Below are 25,578 nucleotides of genomic sequence, written 5' to 3' on the forward strand. Positions count from 1 at the left end.
AGAAGACAGCAGTGAATCAGACAGCAGGCTCCTGCCTGTGTATTTATTAGCACTTTAATAAACAAAAGAAATGGCTCGGCTGAGCAACTACATACCTTTACTTAGATAGTCCCTCTCTGACTAACAGTAAAGCAGTTTAAGCAAAACCAAAACAAGGCAGTCTTTACATCACAAAACAAGCATGTTCCACTCACATGTATTCGTTGCTGGTGCAAGGCCGAGCTCTGTTCCCCCACAGCTCTGGGAACTAACTGAGCTGCCTCCTAAGCACCCTCCATCTTGCAACACAGTGCTGATCATCTTTCCTCAGACTCTTGCAGATCACTCTCTCAGCCTGGATCCCTCTGGCTCTCTCTCAGCCTCTGACTGCTCACTCTCAGCCTGGATCCCTCTGGCTCTCTCTCAGCCTGGATCCCTCTGACTCTCTCAGCCTTTGACTGCTTACTCTCAGCCTGGATCCCTCTGGCTCTCTCTCAGCCTGGATCCCTCTGGCTCTCTCTCAGCCTTTGACTGCTTACTCTCAGCCTGGATCCCTCTGGCTGATTATTTCCTGCATATTTAGCCTGTTAGAATTGGGTTGGGCCATGGAACCCACCCTTTCACTCCCTTGGCCGGCTCCAGGGCTTTAAAGAACCTGGTTTCTTCCTAGAAACTTACACAGAGCTATCTCCTCTCTATTCTGGAGCCTTTTTAACACGTTCCCTGACATTCATAGTGAAACTCTGTCACAATAGACAATATTGTCTCTGGAGATTGGTTTCTGTTGAATTTTATGCAAGAATGAACTGTGCTTTAATCTAAGTCAAGTTTTACTGTGGTTTACCTGTAAGTATTTGAAAGGATAACTGTATTGCTGATTCATTTTATATTAAACCTACTTTGTGCTTTGCTTTTTCCTATACCCACATCAGCAAAATATTGTCTTGAGGAAATAACACTTTTACTGTACTGATAAATGTCACCTGGCACAACAACAGAGACATACAATAATACTGCTGAGCTTATTGTACAACAAACCAATAAATCTGTATATAATTCATCATAAAAAGGTTATGATGAAGTTTTTGTTTATTACAAACATAATTCTTGTCTAGAAATTTTCCACTTTGGAGTTGGCGTTATAAATTGTAAACAGCAGGCATTCACAATCTTTTAAAACTCTCCAAAAAGCTGTAAGATACTTTCCCTAGGATAAAGCATAACTTTAAAGTGGTCATGAATTTAGAGGGGTCATAAATTTAAAGGGCTCTGTTTTTAAAACAGGCCACCTGACATTCCCTAAACATTACCTGCTGGGAATAATTTACTGCCATTGAAACACATGGATCTGCAAGCTTCTCACCAAGGAATGTCAGGGAGTGAGAGAGTGAATGGGGGAATGTCAGATTCCTTGTTTATTAAACAGAGCCCGAACTGGACTTAATAGTATTAGTTTTTTGATAGATAAGATACAATTTCAGCATTTTCCCATCCTTGCTATGATCATCAGGCCTAATAATTTAAATCTGGCTTGAACAATTCTCTTCTTACTTATAATCCCACAGGTCCTGGGTTAGCAGACTCATTAAACACAAATCACTTTAAGTGGATATAATAATATTGTAAAAGGTAAAAGTAAGTAAAAATATGTAAAAATGTTATCAAAAGTGTACAATTTGTGTTGTAACTACTCATATGTCAAGCTAATTATCATTCACTATGGTCAAGTTATGGTTAGTGACTTTATTAGGACTAAAGACCTATTCATAGAAATACACATTTGTACCACCTGTATCACAAATAAATGAGCCCCAAAATGTATAGGAAAGATAGGCCCAGAGTTAAAAAGAAGAAAAAGAAAGGAATAAGCACAGGGAATAAATGACAGGGTGTGAAAAGGGGACAGATAAAGAAGGGTTAAGGAAAATGTTTGTGGTTAAGGTCTAGATTATGACTGATTAAGTGATTGGTGGGTGGTGGTTTAGGGTTCACGAATGGCATAGGCAAAGAGAGAGGGAAAAGAAATCAGTAAAAGTTTTGTTGCTTCCTTGCTACCTTACCCATATTTTCAAACTTGAGAAGGTTCACCTGGTTGGAGTCATGGTATTGGTGTTTGGTGGTCTTGGAAATTGGTTGAGGGACCCATGTTAGATTTGGTGTCCTCATAGTTGTAAGATCAGCTGCATATAAACAGGTGGTTATGCCCTGGGATGGTCTGTAAAAAATTCATATCAGCCCCAACGTGGTGCAGTGTGTCTGGAGACCAAAATTATCAATGGTATCAATATCAATGGTTTCACAATAAAAGTCCTTGATGTTGAAAAATTATAATGACCTCTAGAACCTGCATCTAGATGGATCTTGGATTGGCAGTATTTTCCTATTTCACCGGGGTATACATCTGGCTTTTCTCAGACAGAAAATCTGGGCAATAAATCATTATCAGAGTAGTGTCTGTCTTGTTGTGGAATGGCAGCTTGCAAGTGCAGACACTAAGTTTTGTACCAAGTAGCTGTACTTGTGTCTGAAAGCTCGACCCCATGCTATAAACTGTTCGTAAGCTGGACTTTGTCAGAACTTTTGGACGTTAAAAGGGCTATAACTCTGAGCTGGTAATGCTGACACAAATACTATAAGTTTTATGTATGTATTATAAAGTATATAGATATGGTTATACAATCTATATTATCTTTATAATAATACAGCTGCTATAGTCCTTTCCAATCATCCTACACTGAAGGGCAGCCTGGAGGTCTCTGAGCTACCCTGGTCATGAACATATGATGTGCTCTATGCTTTCAAATGGTACAGAGGGATATTGCAGAACATAAGTTTCTAGTGATTTAAGGAAAAAAAATGTTAAAACCCTCTGACAGGTAGCTTTCAAGATAAATACATGCTCATAATCATAAAAAAGGGAATAACATTTAATTGGTGGCTATAACGCATATAATGTCAACTGTAAGTTTCTCTATTAGAAGTAGAAAAATAGTAATAGGTAGTAATTCAACTAGTGTAATTTACTTTTTTTAAAGTGCTTACTTACTTGCTGAAAAAACTTTTAGCAGAAAAAAAATATTGGCATTGCAGTTGTTTTCAGAAGCGAACTACTGCTGAGTGCAGATTACAAAAACAGGCGGCAGCAGTTGGGGGTATCACAGCCACTGAGCTTTTCATGTCCCATTAGGAAGTCATTTCAAAGAGGCATATATTACAACCATATGGGACCAGTCAACAGAGCAGAAGTCAGATGTGAAAGCAAAAAATGGCTTGGTTATTTGTTAACGAAAAAATAAATTATTTGTTATGCAGTTCATTATATTTTATATTATTAACAGGATAAAAATTGTGTTTGTTTTAGAAGTGTCAATGGGATTAAATGCACTTTTATTCTTTTAGCATTTCTCATAAAGGAAAACTCCAAATCATATACAAAATAATTATCAGAAATACAGATAGCTGTTTAAATGTGCATTCATTTTATTTTCAAATTAACATCTTGGTTGAAAAGTTAATCCACTTTGGGTTTTAGCCAATTGAGTTCCTAGTTTGTAGCACAATGGTTTTTCTGTACATTTCATGGCCACCCTAGCCATTGCTGGTAATGCATTCTTTGCAGAAAAGCGATCCACTGATTCATAAGTTAGAAACTTTATAGTGGATTGGAGGTGGAGGTCCCAGAATATAGGCCCAGCCAGAACCTTTATAGTTTTAGACAGAACTGGGAAACAGAACTTCTGTCACTCTATTAAGCTTTTTTTTTATTATGGCATTAATATGGCCACCGAAAGTGGGTCCGATTTCCTAAAGCTCTCCAAGGCTGGAGAAGATACACTTTAATCAGTGAACCTGGGTGTCCCAGCAAACCTGGAATGGATTTCCTTGAAGTTATTTGCTATTTGTTAGCAAATGTTTAAAACTTTGGATCAGATCCAGTCCAGGTTTACTGGATCACGCAGGTTCACTGCTGAAAGTGTATCTTCTCCAGCCTTGGAGAGCTTAAATAAATCAGGCCCAATATGTCATTGCCTATGCTGTCTTACACCCATTACTTACCCAATACTAGTTAGCTGGTCAAAAATTCAGCAGTGCCTGAAAAATCAATAAAAAGCTGACACGTGTTCTGACCATTCCTCATTCAACTCTGTATGGATCAAAAATGTAAATAAAGAAACAGACAGATGAAATGGAAAAACTGGTACGAAAGTCTAAAAGTGAAAACTTTTAAAAAATGTTGTTGAAAAGCATAGCTGATTGTAATAGATTTATAAACATGGTTCACCTTTGGTTACTTTAATTTTTTTTTAAATACGGTTGTGCTCATAAGTTTACAAAGTAGATTTGTTGAAATATTGGCCATTGATTATAAAATATGACTTATCATGCAGGAAGCTTTCCTTTTATTTAGAAAGTGTGCTTAGATGAAGCAATTTTTTATATCACATAATTATGTGTTCCCTGATAATAATTGTTCCCACATAATGATAACTGAAATCCATAAATTGGCCAGACCAAGTTTATACCCTTGATTCCTGGGGCTGACTACATACACGCAAGATAACACAGGTAGGTTCTAACTATGGGTAACTAAGATTGGTAACTTCTTGGAATTGAATTAATGTCTATGTATAAATAGTGAATTTAAATTTGTTCAGACCTGCACTGAATTTTGAACAAAAATGGGCGTAGATGCAAGAAAAAACTGCAAGCACAAAAAGAGCCTGCTTACAATTTGCCAAACAGCATTTAGACAAGTCTTTAAACATCTGAAAAGTATTTTAGAGTGAGGAGACTAAAACTAAACTTTATGGTCAGAATGGTACACATCTTAAAAATTCTGCGTATGAGCACAGCTTTTTATATTATCATTTTGCAGCTGATCCATGTTGTATTAGTAAATGTAAAAATCCATTTTTGATTGTAGAGAAAAGAATAACAAACAGAAATGAAAATACTACGTGTAAACATATATTACTAAGAAATTAAAATTGAATTTTTCACATTAAATGGGCAATTAACTAGTTTTGTTATATCATAAATCATATTATTTAAAAAACATTATTTGATCACAACCACAAACGTCTCCTTTTCCTCAGTGTTATCGACAACATGAGACTTATATTATTTAAGAAGTAATCTATGCAATAACTGTAGTGAACTGGCTATAATAGTAATAAAACTATATTAGTAATAAAAATGTGTATGTGCAAATAATTCAGCTGATCTATTGAGTAATGCCATTAGTATTTACAAAAAATCCATTAATTGTAATAACAGACACCAATACCAAGCCTTTATGTATTTTAAGTTGTCTTCAATATTTTGTAAATATATTTTCAATATATTTCTAACAAACCACCTAAAATATTTATCCTTAACATTATTTCATTCACAGTCACTACCACTGCATGCAAATGTGATTGCATTGGAAAGGATTTGCTAAGCCATTAGAGTGAGTAGAAGCTTGCAATGTCAACTGTTCTTCCAAATGTTCTGCTTTGCCCAGTAGGAGCTAACAATAAGTTCATTATTTATACTATTGCAATGTTTTAGGATTTTTAAAAGTTGTGGTACTTTATATCATTCCTTAGTTTTCTGCATACAAGATTGCATGATAAAGATAACAGACCATGCACTATGACTTACTGTTTGGTGTATTACTGTTTGGGGTGCACTAGGGTGCATTGACAGTCCCTTTAAAATGAAAGGACTGCGTTAAAGCAAGGCATGTTAATGCCCCACATAAAGAGGGGGCAAAAAACATAAACCAGAGGCAAAGGAGGGGGGGGGGGGCAGGTGGAGAAATGGATAAAGCAGGGTAGGTCAGGATAAGCCTACACATTTGAGGGGCTGTACATAGGTTGAAAGTTTAGAAAGAGGTGCAGAATAAATGTTTAAAAGGGAAATAAGGAGGAAGTGGGGGAGTCAGATAGTGGTGAGGGAACAAGCTTCTCTCTCGGCCGCCCATTTTCTAGGTATAAAAGAGAAGGGCAAAAAGTGGTCTAGGTCCTCAGAGGGCATTTTTTGATGGTGTGTGTGGCAGGACTTAGGTGTGATCTCCAAAAGGTTATGGTTAATTTGGGCTACCTTTAAGGTGGCAGATAAGAAGGGGGCTTTGAGTAGTGCTCCTATTCTCGAGCCGGTGTGGCCTTTGTGGCTGGAAACATAATATATGGTTGGGGCAGCCCCCCAGTTGGTATGATGTGGTGAGAGGCACCTCCAAAGACTTGCAACATGAAAGGGTGTTGTATTAAGGTAAAATGGGTTGGACTTAATGTTAAAGGTAATTTGTATTTGCATTTACTGTTATGGTTATGTTTTTATAAACATACAGATATGTTAGTTGTTTAATGTTTACATTTTAACTTGTGACAATAAGGCAGAAATTACAGACACTTTCCAAGGGAGGTGGTGTCATGTGTGGTGTTGGGAAGGTGAATGAAAAAGGGTGGAGGGGTCAGAAAGATTGGCGGACATCCTAATTACCAGGGCCATGCACATTTACACCACAAAGGTAGATATAAACTGGAAATGTAAGTTAAACACCAATAAGGTCTGATAATGGAAACTGCATATTCATGGTATGGACATACATTTTTTATGTAAATAAAATTATATATATTTTGTAGTTTTAGATAGTGCCTTTTTATAGCTGCCTTTATCCCTGCTAAGGAGATTCACACTGCCATCTTGCTAATGCAGGACATTTTTGTCATCCTGTAGTCCACCTATTCTCACTTTACTTGCCCTTCCTTACATGTCGTTTCTCTGCATTTATGAATAATACTTGGCACTGTTGGGTATGTGGGATCACGTGACCTGCTCCTCTGTGACAGTGTCCAAGTCTAACAGTAAATCTTTGGCCCACAGACGTGCGACAGTGGGACAGTGACATCAGAGCTCCCCCTGGTCACTCCAGTTTTTTATTAGGTAAGATATATGAAAGGAAGCAAATTTACCTCCAGTTTTACAAACAAACCAACAATAGCAGCCACTCTGGTTAATTTAAAATCAGCAAAGTTATGCAAAACAATACAAAAAATTCCCAGCACATTTTCTAGCAAGACAGCACAAAAATCCTAGCAAATCAGGTTAAAGTTGGAGGATTTTTTTGCATACAATGGGAAGCCACAATTCCATCCATGTCATGTCACCTCTGTGAAGTGAGGTCAATATCTTTCAAATAAGTTCCTAATATTAAGACACAAGTAGCTAAAAATTAACTTAAGCATGCTTACCTGGAGGTATTACTATTCTTCCTGAAAGGCAAAGCAACACAGCAGAAGCCCGGATTTCTTTAAAATATCTGAAAGTCCCCAGTGTGTCTGTACCAAGCAACACAGACCATTGCTTTGATCAACGTAAAACTAGCATAATAGGTCACGTCTTAGCCTTTAGCATGATATGTTGTCATTATTCTAATAAATAAACATAGTAAAAAGACTTTTAACAAAATACAAAACCTTAATCCTAAATAAATAAAATATATTTTAAAATTGTGTGTGTTAAAAGTGTGCATAATACTTGAAGCATAATAATGGCAAACTTCTTTTTATGGACTTGAATTAGAGTCATCCATCCATTTTTCTTGTTCTCATGAAAAAAATATGAAAGATGCCTATTCATCCAGAAACCAAAATACATGAATCATATGTTTTTCATGTTTTTAAAGCTCTTATCTAAAATGCTTTTTAAAATTCTCCTGAATCATTAATACTTATAAGCGACATTATTAAGACATTATTTAGTTGCAAGTTTATTTTTTACCAGTGAGTTTCAACATATTTTAGCCTTAGGAAAGTTTCTGTAGGCTACAGCATTTTGTTTAACCAAGTCCTAAATATTTTATCAACCTTTAAAACAGAAACCTTTTTTTGTTTATTTATATACAAACATTGTATTAATTTAATCTTAAAGCTGTACTCTAGGCACACTACAGAAGCATTTACTCCTCCAAATAAGTGACAAGCCTGGTAAAAAAATATATATAAATAAATATATATTTTTAAAAAATGTTCATATTACTATATGAAAATAACAAGCAAAAGTCAAGCAAATTGCAGTAATGAAACTGAGCCAATCAAACTATATACTAGCAGAGTTTCATTGCTTCAGTTTCAAGTCAGTTCAATTTGCATAAAAAAATGTCTGCATGTTATTGACTATTTCTATGTTTCAGCAAGGAGTAAAATTCCCCATGGCTTTTTTTAAATAGAAAAAGCAGGATGTAATGCATAAACAACAGTGACCCAAACAATCAGAATGTATCCTTTACTTATCTGACAGCAGTAGTTCTAAATTTGATTACTTGCTGTGTGTTAGGCTTAGCGCACATGGTAGATTTTATTCTGTGTGATCAGGCTACTACAATTGCCTACAATGCCTTGTGATTATCCACTAGAGATTGCTATACATTTATTGCAATTGATTGCACACATTTTGAGCATACTAGGATCATTAGCAATTCATCACTCCTACATGTTGGACTTCATTGTTTCTCATCTACAGTGATCAATTGCTAATCACTAGCAATTATTCCTGGACAATTGTAGTAGCACTAGCATAAAAAGCCATGTGTGCCCAGCCTCACTGTGTTTTCCACAGTCATTGCACCTTTCCCTTTTTAACTGACTTTGCCTATCAGGTCATTCAGAGCTGGAAAGTATTCTGAATATAAAGCAAAATGTTTGATTCATCAACCATTTTTGTACACAAATTCACCACGTTTCATTTAATATAGATATATAAATGGACAGCGAGATGAGAATTTCTTCATAAAAAGGGTTTACGTGGGTATGAGTCCACATAAAGAAACCATGTAATTTGAGTATACAAGGCACTATTTTGCCATATCTATAGATTTTCCAAAAACAAAGTCTCTTATATTATCTCCTACTATTATTTTAAAGACTTGAAAAGGGTAATATGCTATCAATGTAGAACCCTATGGCACCCCATTCAACTATTATGCAGTTTTTAGTGCCAACCGCAGCGGTTGACAATCACTTTGTCATGTTGTCGAGTGTGGTTGCCATTGCAAACAGCAGCCCAAAGTCCAGAAGTGACTTGTTGCTTTCAGGAACTGCACCATGATCTATTAAAACTGCAGCTACATGCAAATGTATACACATAATGGTTCCCAACGTCTTCCATTTAGTTGAATGGGAGCGGTTGGGAGCATGGTTGAGCCTGCAGTAGAATTGCAGCTGACCACAAATCTGAAATGGCTCTGATTCCTGGAGTTGGGCTTTCATAAGACACTGTTACTTTGTTTATTTTTGGCAAAGCATGTTTCCATAGCTCACCCTCATGCATATTTACAGCATATATACCCAGCTACAATCCATTGACACCTCTCTGCACCTCCGGAGCACTTGCATACAGATCAGACCTCTAGGTGTGGAAAAGCATGTATCCACCTCCATGTGACATTGTTCAAGCTAAAGGAGCTTATCATTAGACCCAAACACTGGTTTTGTAGAAGGTGTCATGTTGACAGTGGAGCTTAGACATCCAGGGTTTTCTTGATTTTAAGGAAGCACAAGAGAATGCAGGGAAAATACATACACTGGGGGTGGAATATGAGCAGATACTTTTACTGTTCCCATAATGGTAAATCCCTCCCTAAAGGATAAGGTAAGTACGACTGTCTTTTTGATGGTTAGGAATCAGATGATTGGTCTGTGAGCAATACATTGAGCTGTTATTTAGCATTTGTAGTGCTCACCCCCATAAGGGACAGACAATTTTTTTTACCAGGGTTTCTTCTTGTAGTTTGGCATAAGAAGAGAATAAAAATTTGTGAATCTTCATTTTAGGGGTTTATTGTAACTCAACACATACAAAGAGAGATGGTTGGGGCAGCAGAGTGTGATACAGTGGCAGTCCATAGCACATCCATAGCAGTCCATCTCAGACACAATAATATCTGACCTTTACTCTCCTTGCATGACCCCCTTGGGTCCACATTGAGCCACAAGAGAAGCATCTTTACAACAGAGTGAGTCTCCTTAAAGAGGAACTAAACAAAAAACTGACAAAAAGTACACTTACCTTCAATTCCGCAGGGAAGTCCCATCCATCCGGGGGTGTCTTGCACCTGGTCCCACGTCGTGCCAACATCCGTCCCGGAGCCGGCTCTCCAGACGCCACCATCTTCTCCTCTTCTTCTAGGTTTGTCCTCCTATGTCACCTGATCCAGGTGCAAGATTGGGTGATGTAGGATGAAAAAAAATGCTGATCTCACTGCGCATGCGTGAGTTTGACAACTTTTTTCCCCCCACGAAAAGTCTCCTTCTGCACATTCCCAAGGTGCTTTGGCCCCGGGATGCCTGACGTAGGCTTTGCGCTCCCAGGCAATCAAGAATTAGGGGGTGGTGCTGCACCTTTTTTCTTTTTTCTAACCTAAAAAAAAAATAGAACTTTTACCTTACATAAAAGGGTTTAGGTATGCTTTAAAGTAACAGTCAATAATATTAGCACCAGTGACATTCTCTTTCGATTCCTTCTCCCCTTGAATCCAGACCTTCACTAATGAGAACTTCTCAGTGGATTAGGTCTACAGCCTAGCTAGGCCTCGGAGACCTAAAGAACCACTTGCCCTGTCCTCTCTCCAAGGCAATGGACCCCTATTTGCCTTAGTTTGTTTCATATTTAACTTATAACAGAAAGTTGCCTAAACATCTAAACATGCTGCCAAACATTGTCATAGGCTAATCTAAAAGTAATGCACCATAGAAGTGATAGACTCCTACCTTTGCTATAGACTTGTGCCTCCTCTGTGATAAAAGGTAGCTAACCATCACTCCCTGAAGAGAATTACTTCTAGAACTGTTCAGATTATGCTAAGATTAACTCCTTTAATCTCAAAGGGACCTCAATGTACCAAAAAGTGCTATATATATTTAGTAATATGATTTTTTCTACAATCTTCTACTAACAGAAATTACTAGTTGTCAAACAGTCTACTAGTTATTTCACCAAAGACAAAGATTGTAAACTACATTTTTTCCTGAGGATGCAAATCTTATGACAATATTAGTTCTTTCTCTCTTTCCAGTCACTTTCCAGTCTATTTCATTGCAAGGAAAGCACAGTTTTACAATTCAACATAGATTATGGACAGCAGAATAAAATGTTTTTTTTTTCTTTTTTTGACAGAATGTTTAAATTGGTCCTAATGTTTGCAATAGTCAGATTCTTTCTGCCCCCATCCTTATAGTAAGTTCCCCACTTTGAAATAAGATAAAAGGTACAGTGGTATAGCTGTTTATTTTACTATCATTTCAAAAATCAAACAAATCATAAATGAGATTTTATTTTCTTTAGTCCTAACATCATCAGTATTGTTAATCTCTGAACGAAATTCCCGAGAGACAATAGATTGAATCATCAGAATAGAAAATTAAATATATATGTAAAGTTGACTTACCAGCATGATGGTTCATGATAAACTGTGTGTATTTTTTTCAATATTTTATGGTTTGCTTTGTATTTTAGGCTATGTTATTGACAGTGTTTCTAGCAGGATACCTTTTCTACTATAAACAAGTGTTCTGGGCAACCCAACAGCTGTCACATTTCATGAATAAGTAACATCCATCTCCCTAACGCATATTTAGCAATATACACCATGAAATAATTCACTAAACGTAGCCAGTGTATTTATAGATTTTTAAAACACGCCTTTCATAACAAAAAGTGAACCATGAAGATTGGAGTGTAGTTCTTCACATGAGGGTCTGTGCTTTTTATCTTTTTTTCTTAAAATGAAGTAGGAAACATCCAACTTCAGCACACCAGGGATTCTTGCAAAACACCAATACTCCATTGGAACACGAATATCACCACAGTTATAAAAAGGAAATCTAACATTTATATTATACACAGTTTTTGATGTAGTTGTTGTTACTTTGCCTTGAAAATGAGCCTGGAGCTTGCCTGTACTCTTGAAGGGTGTGCAAAACTGGGGTCAGATTAAAACAGCATAGAAGTGTTGTGTTATAATAACCAAAAACATTGGGGCATTTAGAATAAAAATTCCTCATAGGCTCCTGGCAATGGGAAAAACATTCAATGTTACATAGAATACTTGCATTTTATGAGCGGACAAAAGTTTTTTCTTAAGGTCTTATTTTTATTTATTTTTTTACATGTGCAAGGTCCGCTTAAATATCATTTAAACTCTCTGCATTTAAAAATGATGAAAAACAGAAAATTACAAAATACAAATCACAGAAAGGAAGACAATCATTTTAATATATTTACTTTAAAGTTATTTAATTGTTACCTGTCCATACAGGATGAACATATAGGTCACATTTTCTTCCACAAAAAGTCATCATAATCTACAGGTAGGGCAATGTCTACAGTATGTGTTATTGCAATTACTCTTAAGGCTGCAAAAAAATATAACAACATATCTACAAAATTTACCTGTTTTGGTAAATAAATACAAATACAAAACAACCAGTAGACCTATATTACTGATATTGCCTTTTCTACACCTATTAATGATAAGTTCTTACAATATTCATATAGGATATACCTTGTTTTAGTTCATACCAATTAAAATTGTTTTTAGGAAATTATAAATACGTTTTCGCCAACTTTTGCACAATGTGTATAACATTCTACAAGAAAACAATAAATATATAAATCATTTTCTAATAACACATATAGATAGTATGCCTACTGAAATTCTAAAATAAAAAAAAAAAAACAAACAAAAAATTACATTCTAATCTTTTGCCCAATTGCCTGTTTGGAAGCCCTAGCAGAAAGAATGGACAGTGTATTATTAATTGATTCATTAGTTAAAGTATATATGTTTAGCATATTTGGGACTGGATTTAAATATTGAAACGCATTTATCTGAAAGTTTTATTGCTCATATTCAAATATAGTATTTGTTCTTGACCTTGTTTTCATAGGAAAGCAAATGTAAGTGCTAAAGCAGGCAATATGGAGAAGCTGTAAAGGTATGCACAGACCTCCTGGGGTAGTTGACGCTCTTGTTTGAGTCAATGGGGAGGAAAAAAAAACTGACGCACATCACAGGGTAAAAAAAGGGTATTGGGAAACATTTCTAACCAAAAAAATATCATGTGTCAATTTCTGCTTTTTTTGGTTAAAAGAAGAATAAAACAAAAAAAAACTTTTATACAAAAAAGTTAGGGTAATCATGTCTCCACACAAGAATAATCTGATGTAACATCCACCATTGCCCCACATTTGGCCATTGCACTGAAATAAGAACCAAAAGACTAAATATGAATCAGAGTGTGCCTATGGGTAACCACAGCCAACTGACATGTAATTCCTGCATGTGGTAGTATACCCTCATTTCACTCACCAAAACTTGGTCACAACCAACATCAATTGAATGTTCCCTGCTGTGCTTTAATCATAAATGAATATTCACTGATGTTGGAACGACAATCTGAGGGCAATATGAGATTGTAAGTGTCTAGGTAAGCCATTGCCAACCAAAAGTTCCACCAGAGGTTGCTAAGGGTTGGTTGATCTATGTCAAAATAGTTCAGACTCCCAACATATTTTAGTAGAGCCACCTGCATGAGACTAATGATGTTTTTAGGTTTCTAGAAATTTGTTTTTTATCCACCATGTAAAGGTGGAAGTCTTTCCTCTGGCCACTAATTGAAGAGGCCTTTTTTTACCACTGACCCCAAAACACTGGTTTTAATGGGTTTCTCAGGACCTTAAAACTATTTAAAGGGTATAAAGGTTGACAAATGGTGTTCTATGTAATACTTAGATTTTGTTATGGAATATTTTCTAGCAATGAATCCTCTGTAGTTGCTATGAAATAGAGGGGTCTTTATTAGACATACATTTTTTATATTATCACATTAACACCATTCAGAGTTTGTAGTAATTAATGTCATTAAGTGCATTAATGCCACTATCAGTATATCCAAAAAAAAAAGTTGACCCCTCAAATTCTTCCCCTGAAGCTATATACGGCATGCCCAACTATTGAGGGGCCTTAAGATTAACCCAGAACTCAGTATTACTCACAAACTTTACCTATCATCTAATTGCCATAGGAAACCAGCACAAAGAATTCTGGCCCATAACCTCATCAAAAGAATGTCTGCGTTAACTTGTTTAGAGTCTACTGATACATCTTTTCTCAGAATAATTAGGCTGTCAGCTAATGATCTGAACAACCCTTTACGCCTTGCTTTTCTATATTTACAATTAAACACCCTTCTCACAGAAGCTAGCTAGCAATGAGCCTAACGTGCTTACCATTTGTATGTAATCAGTATTTAATCAGCTGCTGTGTTTAAAATCTATATTAGGAAACATTTTCTGTATAAAAAAATGAGGGGGTTGGCTAGAGGCGGAGGTAGGCAGAAAAAATACATTTCATTTGGGTGCAAAGGCTCTAAGATAATGATAAAACATTGAGATAAATTTATTTCACAAAATCCAGACATCAACGGTAATTAGTCTTTGGTTAAAACATTTTTTATTTTCATGTTTTCTCTCCTTAATTATCAACAAAAAAAAAAAATGACACTCTACAAAGTCTGATGACAACAAATTTCTAAAGAGCTACATAAATAATGCAGAACAGAAATAATGAAAATATCATCTACACTAATAAGAAGTAAATGTTTAAATTGCAAAAAAAAGAAAGTTGTTTCTTGTAGGGGTAAAATGTTTGCTTTGGCGATATTTTGGGAAAAAGGAAAGTTTCTGGACTTATGTTAATTTTTCCCTTTGTGCAATTCAAAAAAGAGATATAGTGAATATTTATTCTTTTCTGTTAAACATGGTCACATATGATCAAAATAAAAACTATTCTTTCTTTCTTAAAATAAAATCCAATGAATGTACCATGTTAACTATTTATGTTATATACTATAGGTATGATTTTCAAAACCTAACCATTTTAGAATTATAAATACTCTTAAATGTATCAGATGCATACATTCATCCAACTTACATGCAAATGAGATATTATATTAACTATGTACACTTTTGTTTTCTTCTGAATAATAAATCGTTTAATTCAATATGCATAAGAATTGTGCATTTTTCTTGAAAACTGCAAGCTCTTCCCAAAAAAGACATTTAGTTATAAATATTTTAAATAGTTTAAATACATATTTCATACCAAGAATATAAAAATAGCATTTTTTTTGATAAATAAATTAAGAGGTTTCATTAAAATGACAAATAACGTGCAACGGCTAACCCACCATCTACCAACTCTGTTTGGTTGATTGTCTAGGAGATGACATGCAGCGATAATTGTCCCTATGTCTTCTCTGAACTGACAAATAGACAGCAGGAATCATGGTCACCTGAAGCAAGCATTGACAGTGCTATTGTTTGCAAATGACAATCAGGCACTCAGGAAAGAGCGTTTTGCTTTGTGATATAATAACTCCCTATGACATATGTGGTCATGTGTTCTTTTGTATATGACTCCCAGCTGTTTTGACCCTCAGGGTCTTCAGTCTGCAGTAAAAAGCCTGGCACACAGACCAATAGCTTACATAAGTAACAAAAACACACCTTCCACACTTCTAAATAAATATGTTAAGGTACTGTGCTTTTCTGTATTATTTCTCAATAATATATTTCGCAAATAGCTGAAATGAAAACTTTTCCATGTGTCATTGCAGTCTCGTGCATAAAGAGTTACCACATTGCCGCTTTTGCTGTATATTACGTATCAGTTATCATTATACATTTATGGCTTTGTCATCTTTAAAATCTATTGTACTTGTAACAATGTCTTGCGGGTATTCTTCTGTTGGCTGTCCAGAGATTCCACCTGTCCCTTCTACATCCCAAGAACCTGGCAGATTTTCAAGGCTTAGTGAACTAATTGCTCCTTGGCTAAAACCTTCTTCAGATCTACTGGGCAGCACAAGCTGCAGAGAAGTGTCAGATGATGAACACATAGACGGAGAAAGAGTTGCAGAGATAGACTGCAGAGGAGTTAATGTGGTGTCCGAATGAGGTGATGTACACTTCAAATAAGAATATTGGTCAGCCTGAATAACTTGATAATGTGATGGAGAATATCCAAGGCCTGACGTGTAGTAATATTCACCTTCTAATGAATTTTCTACATTTGATACATTTCTTTGGGGGCTGCTTCCCACACTGGAAGGATCCATGTTCCACAAATCAGAAACGACAGTACCTTGACATAGCTGTGTTGGAGTTCCAACCAGGGAACCTTCCCTTTCTATGCAAGCTTGATTTGTTGTCCATGTCATTCTAGTTTGCATTTGATCCATTGGGGAACCTATTGTAGTACCCATTCCATCTATTACTGTACCATAAGTTGAATAATACCCAATTGGTCTTTGAGCAGCTAACAGGTTCTCTAATATATTCATGACAATCTTCATATCTTTGCTGAGCTGGGATACTTCGTGGGTTAAAGTACTGACCTAAAAAAAAACAAAAAAAACAGTTTGTATATACAGTATGTTGATTTAGGCTTGCCAGTCCATAACATGATATTATCACATTCAAATAAATATAAAATCAAAAATATATATCTTTACAAAATAAACGAACATTTCATATATCTGCATACCTTTCACTGACCAGTTATGGTGCACAATATATTCTTCAAGGTTGGCTATAGTGTATTTTCATAGGTCACTTTAAAATCAATCTCATTTATTTTCATGGGAATTTTACAGTTTTTCTTGCTAGCTGTATACAGTGTCCTAAACTAATATTATACATTATTGTTCCTTTTAGTAGTGGAACTGTCCTATTGACATAAATGAATATTTCTATAGTGGTTTTATTATCCTAAATAGTTGGATATCCCATGAACAATGAGATAAGAAAGTAGTATATACAAATATCAGAATAAATGATATGCTACAGAAGTCTTAAATGCAGGCAGCGAAGTTACTTGTTGCCACAGGCTTTGGATTTTTAAAAAGATGCATTGCTTTGCTAATTGTTGATGACGTATTTCAATGAATCTAACCTTTACAAACAGTTTAGTTTCCCTATTGATTTTTTATAGACCTTCTTTAGAATACTGTCAGGCTTGGGGAGACAGGGTGCACTATGGCTTGCACAAAGGTGGTGTTAGCCCTGAGAAGGGCCAAGGTACAGAGTCTAAGCAGTAACCAGGTATTTTCCAGAGCCTCTAGTGGTGAGGATGTTGCGCTGCTGGTTACTGCCAGGTTGCGATCCTTGGGCACTCCAGGGTAGGCAGGATGAAAAACAGTACCAAATCATTAGGCAGAAGATGTCAAGGAAGGCCGGGGTCAAGGCAGGCAGCAAGCAAACGAGGTCAGGTCACAAGCCAGGGGTCAAATACCAGGGATCCAGGAAACAGACACTGGTGACACAGGGACCACCGCAGACACAGGAAACACAAGAGACACTGGAAGCAACAGGAGGCACAAGTGACACAGGAATATCCACATACAGAGAGGAACACTAGAACAGCACAAGGGAATTGGCTGGGAAACAACAGTTTGGGCAACAAGGGGTTAACACGGGAGCTGGACAGGAAAAGCACTGAATTATCCAACAGGTGTAAAGGAAATGCTCAACAGAGTGTTGTGTCTGAGCTAGCTAAATAGCCAAGGGTGATTAAGAGGCTATTTCCTGATTGGCCAGCGAGAGGAGCGATACTGAATAAATCTGGAAGAGCAGGCGCACCCAGGCTCAGAAATGCAGGCATGCACAGGAGAGAGGCGTCTGTGCTTTAGCGAGGAAGATGTAAGTGTGACACATATCATATTTACTGATATTTTTTATACTACTTTTGAACTTCATTGACCTCATGGGGCCTCCATATTTGTAATTATTAACTTTATTTCCATTACTATATACAAATTCACCAATATACTGTACTTAAAGGGCTTAATTTACCATTTACCAGTGTGCAGTAAAGGACAAGCAACCACCTGTTTACCTATATACCTAAACATATACCTTGTCTTCTTTAATGTTCTTTTTCACTAAAAAAATTTGCTTAATCAAAGAACAGGGCACATTTTTTTCTATTTAAGCAAAATATTTAGGTCACTTTAATGCCACTAGTCTAGAGAAAATAAATAGACCAATTTGTAAAGAATGATGTTGCCCTGTCTTGACAGCATATCCTCATTATAAACATAAACTCAGCTGTCAGATACATAGATAATGTGACAGGTACATTATTTACTGACATTCGAAGTTACAAATGCCACCAATTAGTCTGAATAATATAATTGCTTAGCTATTTGATTTCTGATATTCATTTGACAGATGAATAAAATGGTATTTTGTGGGCTTGAAAGAAATGCTTTAAATAACATTTTAACAGTCATTAAAAATCTCAATAAAGATTTTAAATTAAGATTATGGGGGCACCAGGCATTTGTTTTCAAACTGAATTGAGTGTTTCTTGCATTCTTGAGCAAATGAGCTATTTCAAGGAATGCCCCTGGGTTGTGCAAATTGGAGATTTAAGGTGCTCATACAAAGGTACTTGTTTTGCTCTGCTCACTTTAGGCAAGTTTAGGTTTTGTTTGCTAGAGGGAGATACAAATCAGAAGCGCATAAGACCAGAAACAGTTATATAAATGAGAGGGGCAGCTGCCTGGGGCCCACTATAACCTAGGTCTAAGCCCCAGGCAAGCCACCATCAGCCTGAGGGTGCCATGTTCAGGAGGTCTGCAAAAGCATGCATATTTTTATGTGGTAGAGTTCTTTAAATATATATAATAATTCTGTTGCATGGCACCAGACTCCAGCAACCCAGTTGCATATATATGTGCAATAAAGGACATCCTAAGCCACTATTCCTTACCATGAGATTGAATAAAGAACACCAGGCACACAAATATTTATCCAACATGTTTTCTTGCTTTGCATGTGTTCTGCATGGTTCTTTTTTGCATGTGTTCTTACTTTGAAAAGGTGTTTGTGCTTGCAGCCATTTTTTTTTTACTATTTCTGGCTAAACACTACAGGACAGCAAGGTGGCTGCAATATCAGCTTCCTGCCTATATGAAAACTACCAAATCATGTCACATGATTCCTTGCATAGTGATCTACAGCACAATGGGGTGGCTGCAAAGGAAGAAATTCTGACCTGAGAAAATTGTAGAAACAGGTGTAAGACATTTATGGGGACTAACTGAACATAGATTTTAGGACAGGAGGAAGCAATTGGCTTGACTTGATAGCTCTCCAAGACTGAAGAAAAAACTATGGGTGAATCTAGGTGATCAAGCAAACCTGAAATAAATTTGGTCTAGGCTTTAAAACATTTGCCAAATAATAGCAAATAATTTTAATCTATTCCAGATTTGCTGAATCACCCAGGTTCATCCATAATTGTCTACCTTCTCCAGTCTTGGAGAGCTTTAATAAATCAGGCTCAATGTAACAATTTAGTTTAAATTTAAATTCAAATTTTATATTTTCTTTAGTAACAATTTAAAGCATTGGTCTCCCAATTTAATTGCCATTTAACTTATATACACCTAGATCCTAACATAATGCACTGAATTATATTTTTTAATAGTATGGTATCACTACAGGCCATCACTAAAATAGTACTTGTAATAATAATAGTCATAGTAGTATATACATATATATATATATATATATATATATATATATACTTATATTACATATAACAAAATTAAAATAAAACAATAAAAATCCCCAATGCAAAACACATCCATAATTAACTGACATCCATAATACATTGTATTATTACACACCCTTTAAAAATGTAGAAGATATTTACATTTTTTATAACAATTGAAATGTAAGTTTCATACTGCACATGAGTCTGAAGAAGACTTTACTGTGTTCCTTATTCACAAATTAAAATTATTTATCACTGAGGTGAATAATGCAAATCAGTTGTTTCACATTAGTTCCAATGGATTAAACTTTTTAAATTCACATTTATATGCACTATCTTTAATGGATTAAATGTACAGTGTTTCAACTAATGTGCTCAATGCACCATTCATATGTAACGAATATTATAAACAAATTTCTAGAAGGATGCTGCACTGATGTTTTCTATTTCACTGGAATTAGGAATCAGCCCTGACCGCAGGATCTTTTAGAATCTTAGAAGAAGGTAATTGTGTTTACAGGTTGTAAAATATGAACAAATATTTTGCAGAGATGAGACCAGCAACATCTATACCTATTACAAAACAGATACTTCTGCTCTCTATTTGTATGTATACTAATAGCCCAGGCTTTACTTCTGGGGATGGAGGTAAGACCGAAGTGATGCTGGACCTGATCAACGCATGCTACCGTATTTTTCGGACTATAAGACGCACTTTTTCTTCCCCAAAACTGGGGGGGAAAAGTGGGTGCGTCTTATACACCGAATACATGTTAAATATACCGGTAATTAAAAAAAATCATACTCACCCGATACCGCGATCCCGCGATGCTGTGGGCTTCTTCTTCTCCTCGCTCTCCTCCCGGCTTCAGCGCGTGTCCCCTCCTCCTCCTCTGAGCGAGGAGAAGCCGGCACACGTGCCCTCGCGATCCGGTAAGCAGGCTGGATCAGCCTGCTTATGGGATCGCGGGGGTATGCATGTCGGCTTCTCCTCTCTCAGAGGAGGAGACACGCGCTGCAGCCAGGAGGAGAGCCAGGAGAAGCCGACACCCGTGCCCCCGCAATCTCATAAGCAGGCTGGATCAGCCTGCTTATGGGATCGCTGGGGTATGCGTGTCGGCTTCTCCTCGCTCAGAGGAGGAGGAGACACGCGCTGCAGCCAGGAGGAGAGCGAGGAGAAGAAGAAGCCCACAGCATCGCGGGATCGCGGTATCGGGTGAGTATGATTTTTTGGCACAGGGTGATCAGAAGGGGATACATTGTGTCAATGTATCCCCTTCTAATCACTCTGTGTCAATGTATCCCCTTCTGATCACTCTGTGTCAGAGTGATTAGAAGGGGATACATTGACACAGAGTGATTTTTTAGTATTTTGTTCAGAATCTTTTTTTTCTAGGTTTTTCTCCTTTAAAATTGGGTGCGTCTTATAGGCCGGAGCGTCTTATAGTCCGAAAAATACGGTATATAGTATTAAATCATGTTAACACACAATTCTTTTGTGAATAAAAGTTCACCTGGCAAAAGAATAAAGTTAGTATACATAATGCCTGACTTTTTTTCAAAGAACTATGTGTTTTAATTAACACAAAAGCTGGAATTGAAAATTATGCTTACTTTGAACCTTACAGGGAACAAGTTGCATTTGGCTTTATTCCATATTTTGAATATTTAGAAACTCAAGGCTAAAACAGAAATAAATAAAAACATATTTACTGCTTTAACTGCCAAAGGATGTGTGACTCTATGCAGGCAACATTGTGATTTCCAGACCACTTCTAAACTGCATGGGCACTTGGACAAGGAGGTCTTTGAGGATAACCACCTGATGTTCTCAATGATTACAAGACAGAATAGCTGTGTCAGCTTCCGCCTTCATTCTACTGCTCCACAAATGCCTACATTCTTGTTCTGACCATATTGAGACATTAATAGGTCAGAGCACATTGCTGATGAAGCACAACAACATAACAAAGTGCTGCTTTGTAACCCTATACATCCTGAAATGAACTGCATATCTGCTGCTCTCACACAAGTAAAGTACTTGAGAGATAGGTATTTTCTTTTACCTTAATACTATCTTCTAATTCCTAATAACAACACTCATATTTGAGATATACACATGAAACTGCCATAAGGGCTGCAATTTTGTATTTTTTTCTGACACATCCTTATATATGGCACCAACAAATATCACAGACCTAAACAAAGCATGTAGACTAGTCATATCAGTCAATTCTCCTCAGGGAGCAGCTTTCATTCTAATATTCCCACTACAGTCATACACAAATGCATGCTTGGATGAGCATACAAACTGGTTAGTAAATTTTTGGGGTTATGGGAAATAACTGGTGCACTGTGCAATCTACACAAACACACCAATATATCTGTCACAATAGATATATTGGGCCCCATTATTAAAGCTCCCCAAGACTGGGGATGATAGATAAATAAATAGATAGAATAAATAGATAGATAAACCCTGGTGATCCAGCAAAGCTAGATCTGATCTGGGAATTTAATTATTTGTCAGGCAATAGAAAATGATTTTTAAGAAATCTATTCCTTGTTTGCTGGTTGACCCGTGTTCTTCCATCATAGTCTATTTTCTCCAGGTCTGGAGAGCTTTAATAAATCAAGTTTATTGTGTAGCATAAAAGCCTCTATCTTTAGGAGATATCTACTGCAAATGTCTTGGATATTAAAGAGCTGGGTTAACAATCAACAATTTGGTTGGGTTTGGGTTTTAATCTGTATTCATAAATAACATCTAATAATCATTGACCTTTCTTCCAAAATTTGCCTACTCTATTGTGCTTTCAAGTCTAGCCAATTCTAAACCCTACTTTCTGTAGGTTGCTACAGAGGCATGGATTATAGGGGCTGTTCACCCAATATTAATAATTCAGTTTTTGAATCTGGTTTCTATACAGCAGAATTTAAAGATGATATTTCTGTTTCAGATTTCTGACTTTGCCAGAAAATTTCAGTATCCCTCTTGGAATTGTCATTTTTTTTATAAAGAATGCAACTAGAGTCAAAAAGAAAAAAACAGGTAAAAAAGCCTAAAAAAGTTAACTAGATAGAAGTTAGAACAGAGTTTTTGAAGTTATGAGAAACCCAAAAGTTGACTGTTACCTTGTAAAATCACATTGTAAATATTTTAGGCTGGTTTCACATCGCAAATGCAAAAATGCTCAGTAAAACACAACACAGCATGATTGTGGATAAAATTGACTGCTTTTGCATGTACTGGTATGTGTGTGTGTTTGTATGTCTTTTTACTTTCTCATAGAATATATTCCAAATACCTAGATTTATTTGAAATTGAAAAAAAAAATTTCAAAACAAGTTTAAAAATTCTAAATTTAAAAAAAATATATTACACTGCTTGTATGATAAAAGACATTAAACCAAATTTATAATGAATATTTTAGCTAAAAGTGTTTTTAATACAGTAAAATTACAAAGAAATTCTATATACCTCATGATTGAGTCTTGTTATCTGTTGTTTGGTTTCTTCTGCTGTAATAAAAAGCATTGCTGGGTTGAAATCAGAAAAGTCTGTAAAGATAAAAAAGAAGTTTAAATTTACTGAATAGGTAATTCAAAATAAAACAACAGCTGTAGACAAAATGCAAGGAGCATGGGGATAGGAGGGGAGACATAAGTGACAGAGAGAACTCATTAAGATGCTGTTTTTCCAATCAAAGTGTGGGGTGAAAAGGAGATCTGTAAATGCTACTAAAGAGCAGCAGGTCTACTATCGTTCCAGACAACACTTTGTTGGGTGTGGCAGAGTTAAGCAACTTTTTAACAGGACAGCAATAAACATGTTGGTTCCTTCTTATTGTCCTTGTCAGTTTCACTGGGTTTTGTCAGTTCAGATTTCTTGGTTGGTGGCTGATAGAAAGCATCAGATAAGGTTTTAAGACTTAGTAATTTGTATATGTAGTTATAAAAGCATTCCTAAAACCTAATTTTACATTCAGGTGTTTACCTCTTCCTTTGAAAGAATTAAGAATAAGTAAGCTCCAATGGGTAAATCTCATCAATGCCCTTCTTTGTATGAAAACCAAACATTACATATAATAGCTATAAATATTTCCATTTTTAGCAAGCGATATCTCGAACAGTTCTGGGCTATAGATAAGACATTAAGGCTCAAGCTGTGAGTGATTGAGCATTGCCACCAAAGGTACTAAGAAAAAAGTGTAAAAAATAATGCAGTCATAACATCCTAGGACAGGATTATATAAGACTCAACTTAGAAGTGCCTAAAATGAAAAAAAAAAATCTGCTTACCTTCAATCCGGCAGGGTAATCCGATCCATCCCGAGGTGTCTTCCATCGCGTAATGCATCGTTTCCAAGCCAGTGCACTGGGCGGTGCCATCTTCTCCTCTTTTTTCCTGGTTCCTCTTCCTACGTCACCCCATGCAGATCCGTCGTGATGTAGGTGACGTAGGTTGGAAAAAAAACCTGCCGATCTCACTGCCTCACTGCCAATCTCATTGCCCATGCATGAAATTTTCTCTTTTCACGAAAATGCTCCCTCTGCACATACCCGAGATGCTTGGGCATGTGCAGAAGGAGAACCCAAGAGCCTCTCGGGATGCATGACATAGGTATCCCGAGAGGCTTTGCACTCCCATTCATTCTCGATTGGCTATGCGATCTAGAATTAGAGGGCAGTGCTGCACCCTTTTTTTTTTTTTTTTTTAAAAAAGGGTGTTGCACTAAAAAAAAAACCTAAACAAACAGAATTTTTACCTTGCATAAAAGGGTTGTCTACCCTTTCATGTAATGTGAATTTTCTGAGTTTAGGTACACTTTAAATACACCTTAAATTATAGGTTCCCCAAAAACTGCTAACCCAAGGTTTAGGTTGATAAGCCAAATCACCCACTAGCTTCATGATGTGTGGGGTCCAAGGAATGGAATCTAGATTACAGGCTATAGTCTTAAAATATACATATATCTAGGGGAAGGGGGTACTTTTCTCTGATGGTGTCTGACTTAATGAAGCTTGAACCCATGTGTGAGAGAAACTTTACCTGATTTACCACGTTATGTGATAAAGTATACATGTGTTCATTTTAAGTATCCAATCATGCGTAAGAGAATTAAAACAAAAGAGAGTCTTTTCACATAATTAAATTTTTGAAATTAACACAGGTTCACTGCATTTTATAGGTTAATAAAAATCACAGTTTTTTTCCCATTTCAAACAATTCAATCTACATACATGAATAATTTTGAAAATTAACCTAATTATATATTATTCACATATAGGACAGAAATCCCATACACATTTACTCATGCAAACGGCAGACAGATGATTATATAAATAAATACTCCAATTATTTTCAGATTGTTGACAGAAACAGACGTAGAGGCTGCAGCTTTCCAATTACAACAACACATCAACAATAAGAAGGACACAGCGGGAAAGATCACACGGTGGTAACAGAGTTACTTGCCAGCAGTTGAGTTAATGAACATGTTATAGGGAGGGGTTTGACGTGGCAATATATTGCTGCAGTATATATGTTGCTGAGGAGACACTTTTAGAACAAGCACAGCATACTGTGAAAATGTTTTCCCAAAAGGCATTGCTCTAAATACTAGAGGAAATTATTGCTTTTCTTCATTGTCTCCATTGTCATCGCAATGCTAGAGGCAGCTCAATACAACTCAAATTTACTCTTGCTTAATTTACATTGACCTAGAAGTTCACATTCCTCATAATGATTTTTTTTGTTCTGTGAATGATAAGTGGCTTAGTTATTAGTAATTTTAAAGAGAAAAGAAAATGTTTCCTTTTTTCATGGAGATCATTTTAAATTATGATGATGGAGTTAATTGCTATTCTTTCTTTCATACCATTGAAGTAAGTTGTTGTGGGTATGCAAAAAATATTGAAAGAATAGTTAAATATGAATATTGCATATTAATATTTAATATATATAATATTGCATAATTATATCTCAA

At 36.1% G+C, this 25,578-nt stretch overlaps 1 protein-coding gene across 3 annotated transcripts in view; it reads right to left on the reverse strand.

Annotated features, from left to right (window-relative positions):
• Positions 1 to 12,094: 12,094 nt before the first annotated feature.
• The window catches only part of KCNH8 (potassium voltage-gated channel subfamily H member 8), a 221,496-nt gene continuing 208,012 nt past the window's right edge, over positions 12,095 to 25,578 (reverse strand). For all 3 annotated transcript variants that reach the window (XM_072412427.1, XM_072412426.1, XM_072412425.1), the window contains 2 exons: positions 23,070 to 23,149; positions 12,095 to 16,421 (listed from right to left, as the gene is read on the reverse strand). In XM_072412427.1, coding sequence (XP_072268528.1) covers positions 15,702 to 16,421; positions 23,070 to 23,149 — 800 coding nt within the window. In that variant the 3' untranslated portion in view covers positions 12,095 to 15,701. The remainder of the gene's footprint in view (positions 16,422 to 23,069; positions 23,150 to 25,578) is intronic.

Source organism: Pyxicephalus adspersus, chromosome 5 (assembly GCF_032062135.1).
Source record: "Pyxicephalus adspersus chromosome 5, UCB_Pads_2.0, whole genome shotgun sequence".
Lineage (NCBI taxonomy): Eukaryota > Metazoa > Chordata > Amphibia > Anura > Pyxicephalidae > Pyxicephalus > Pyxicephalus adspersus.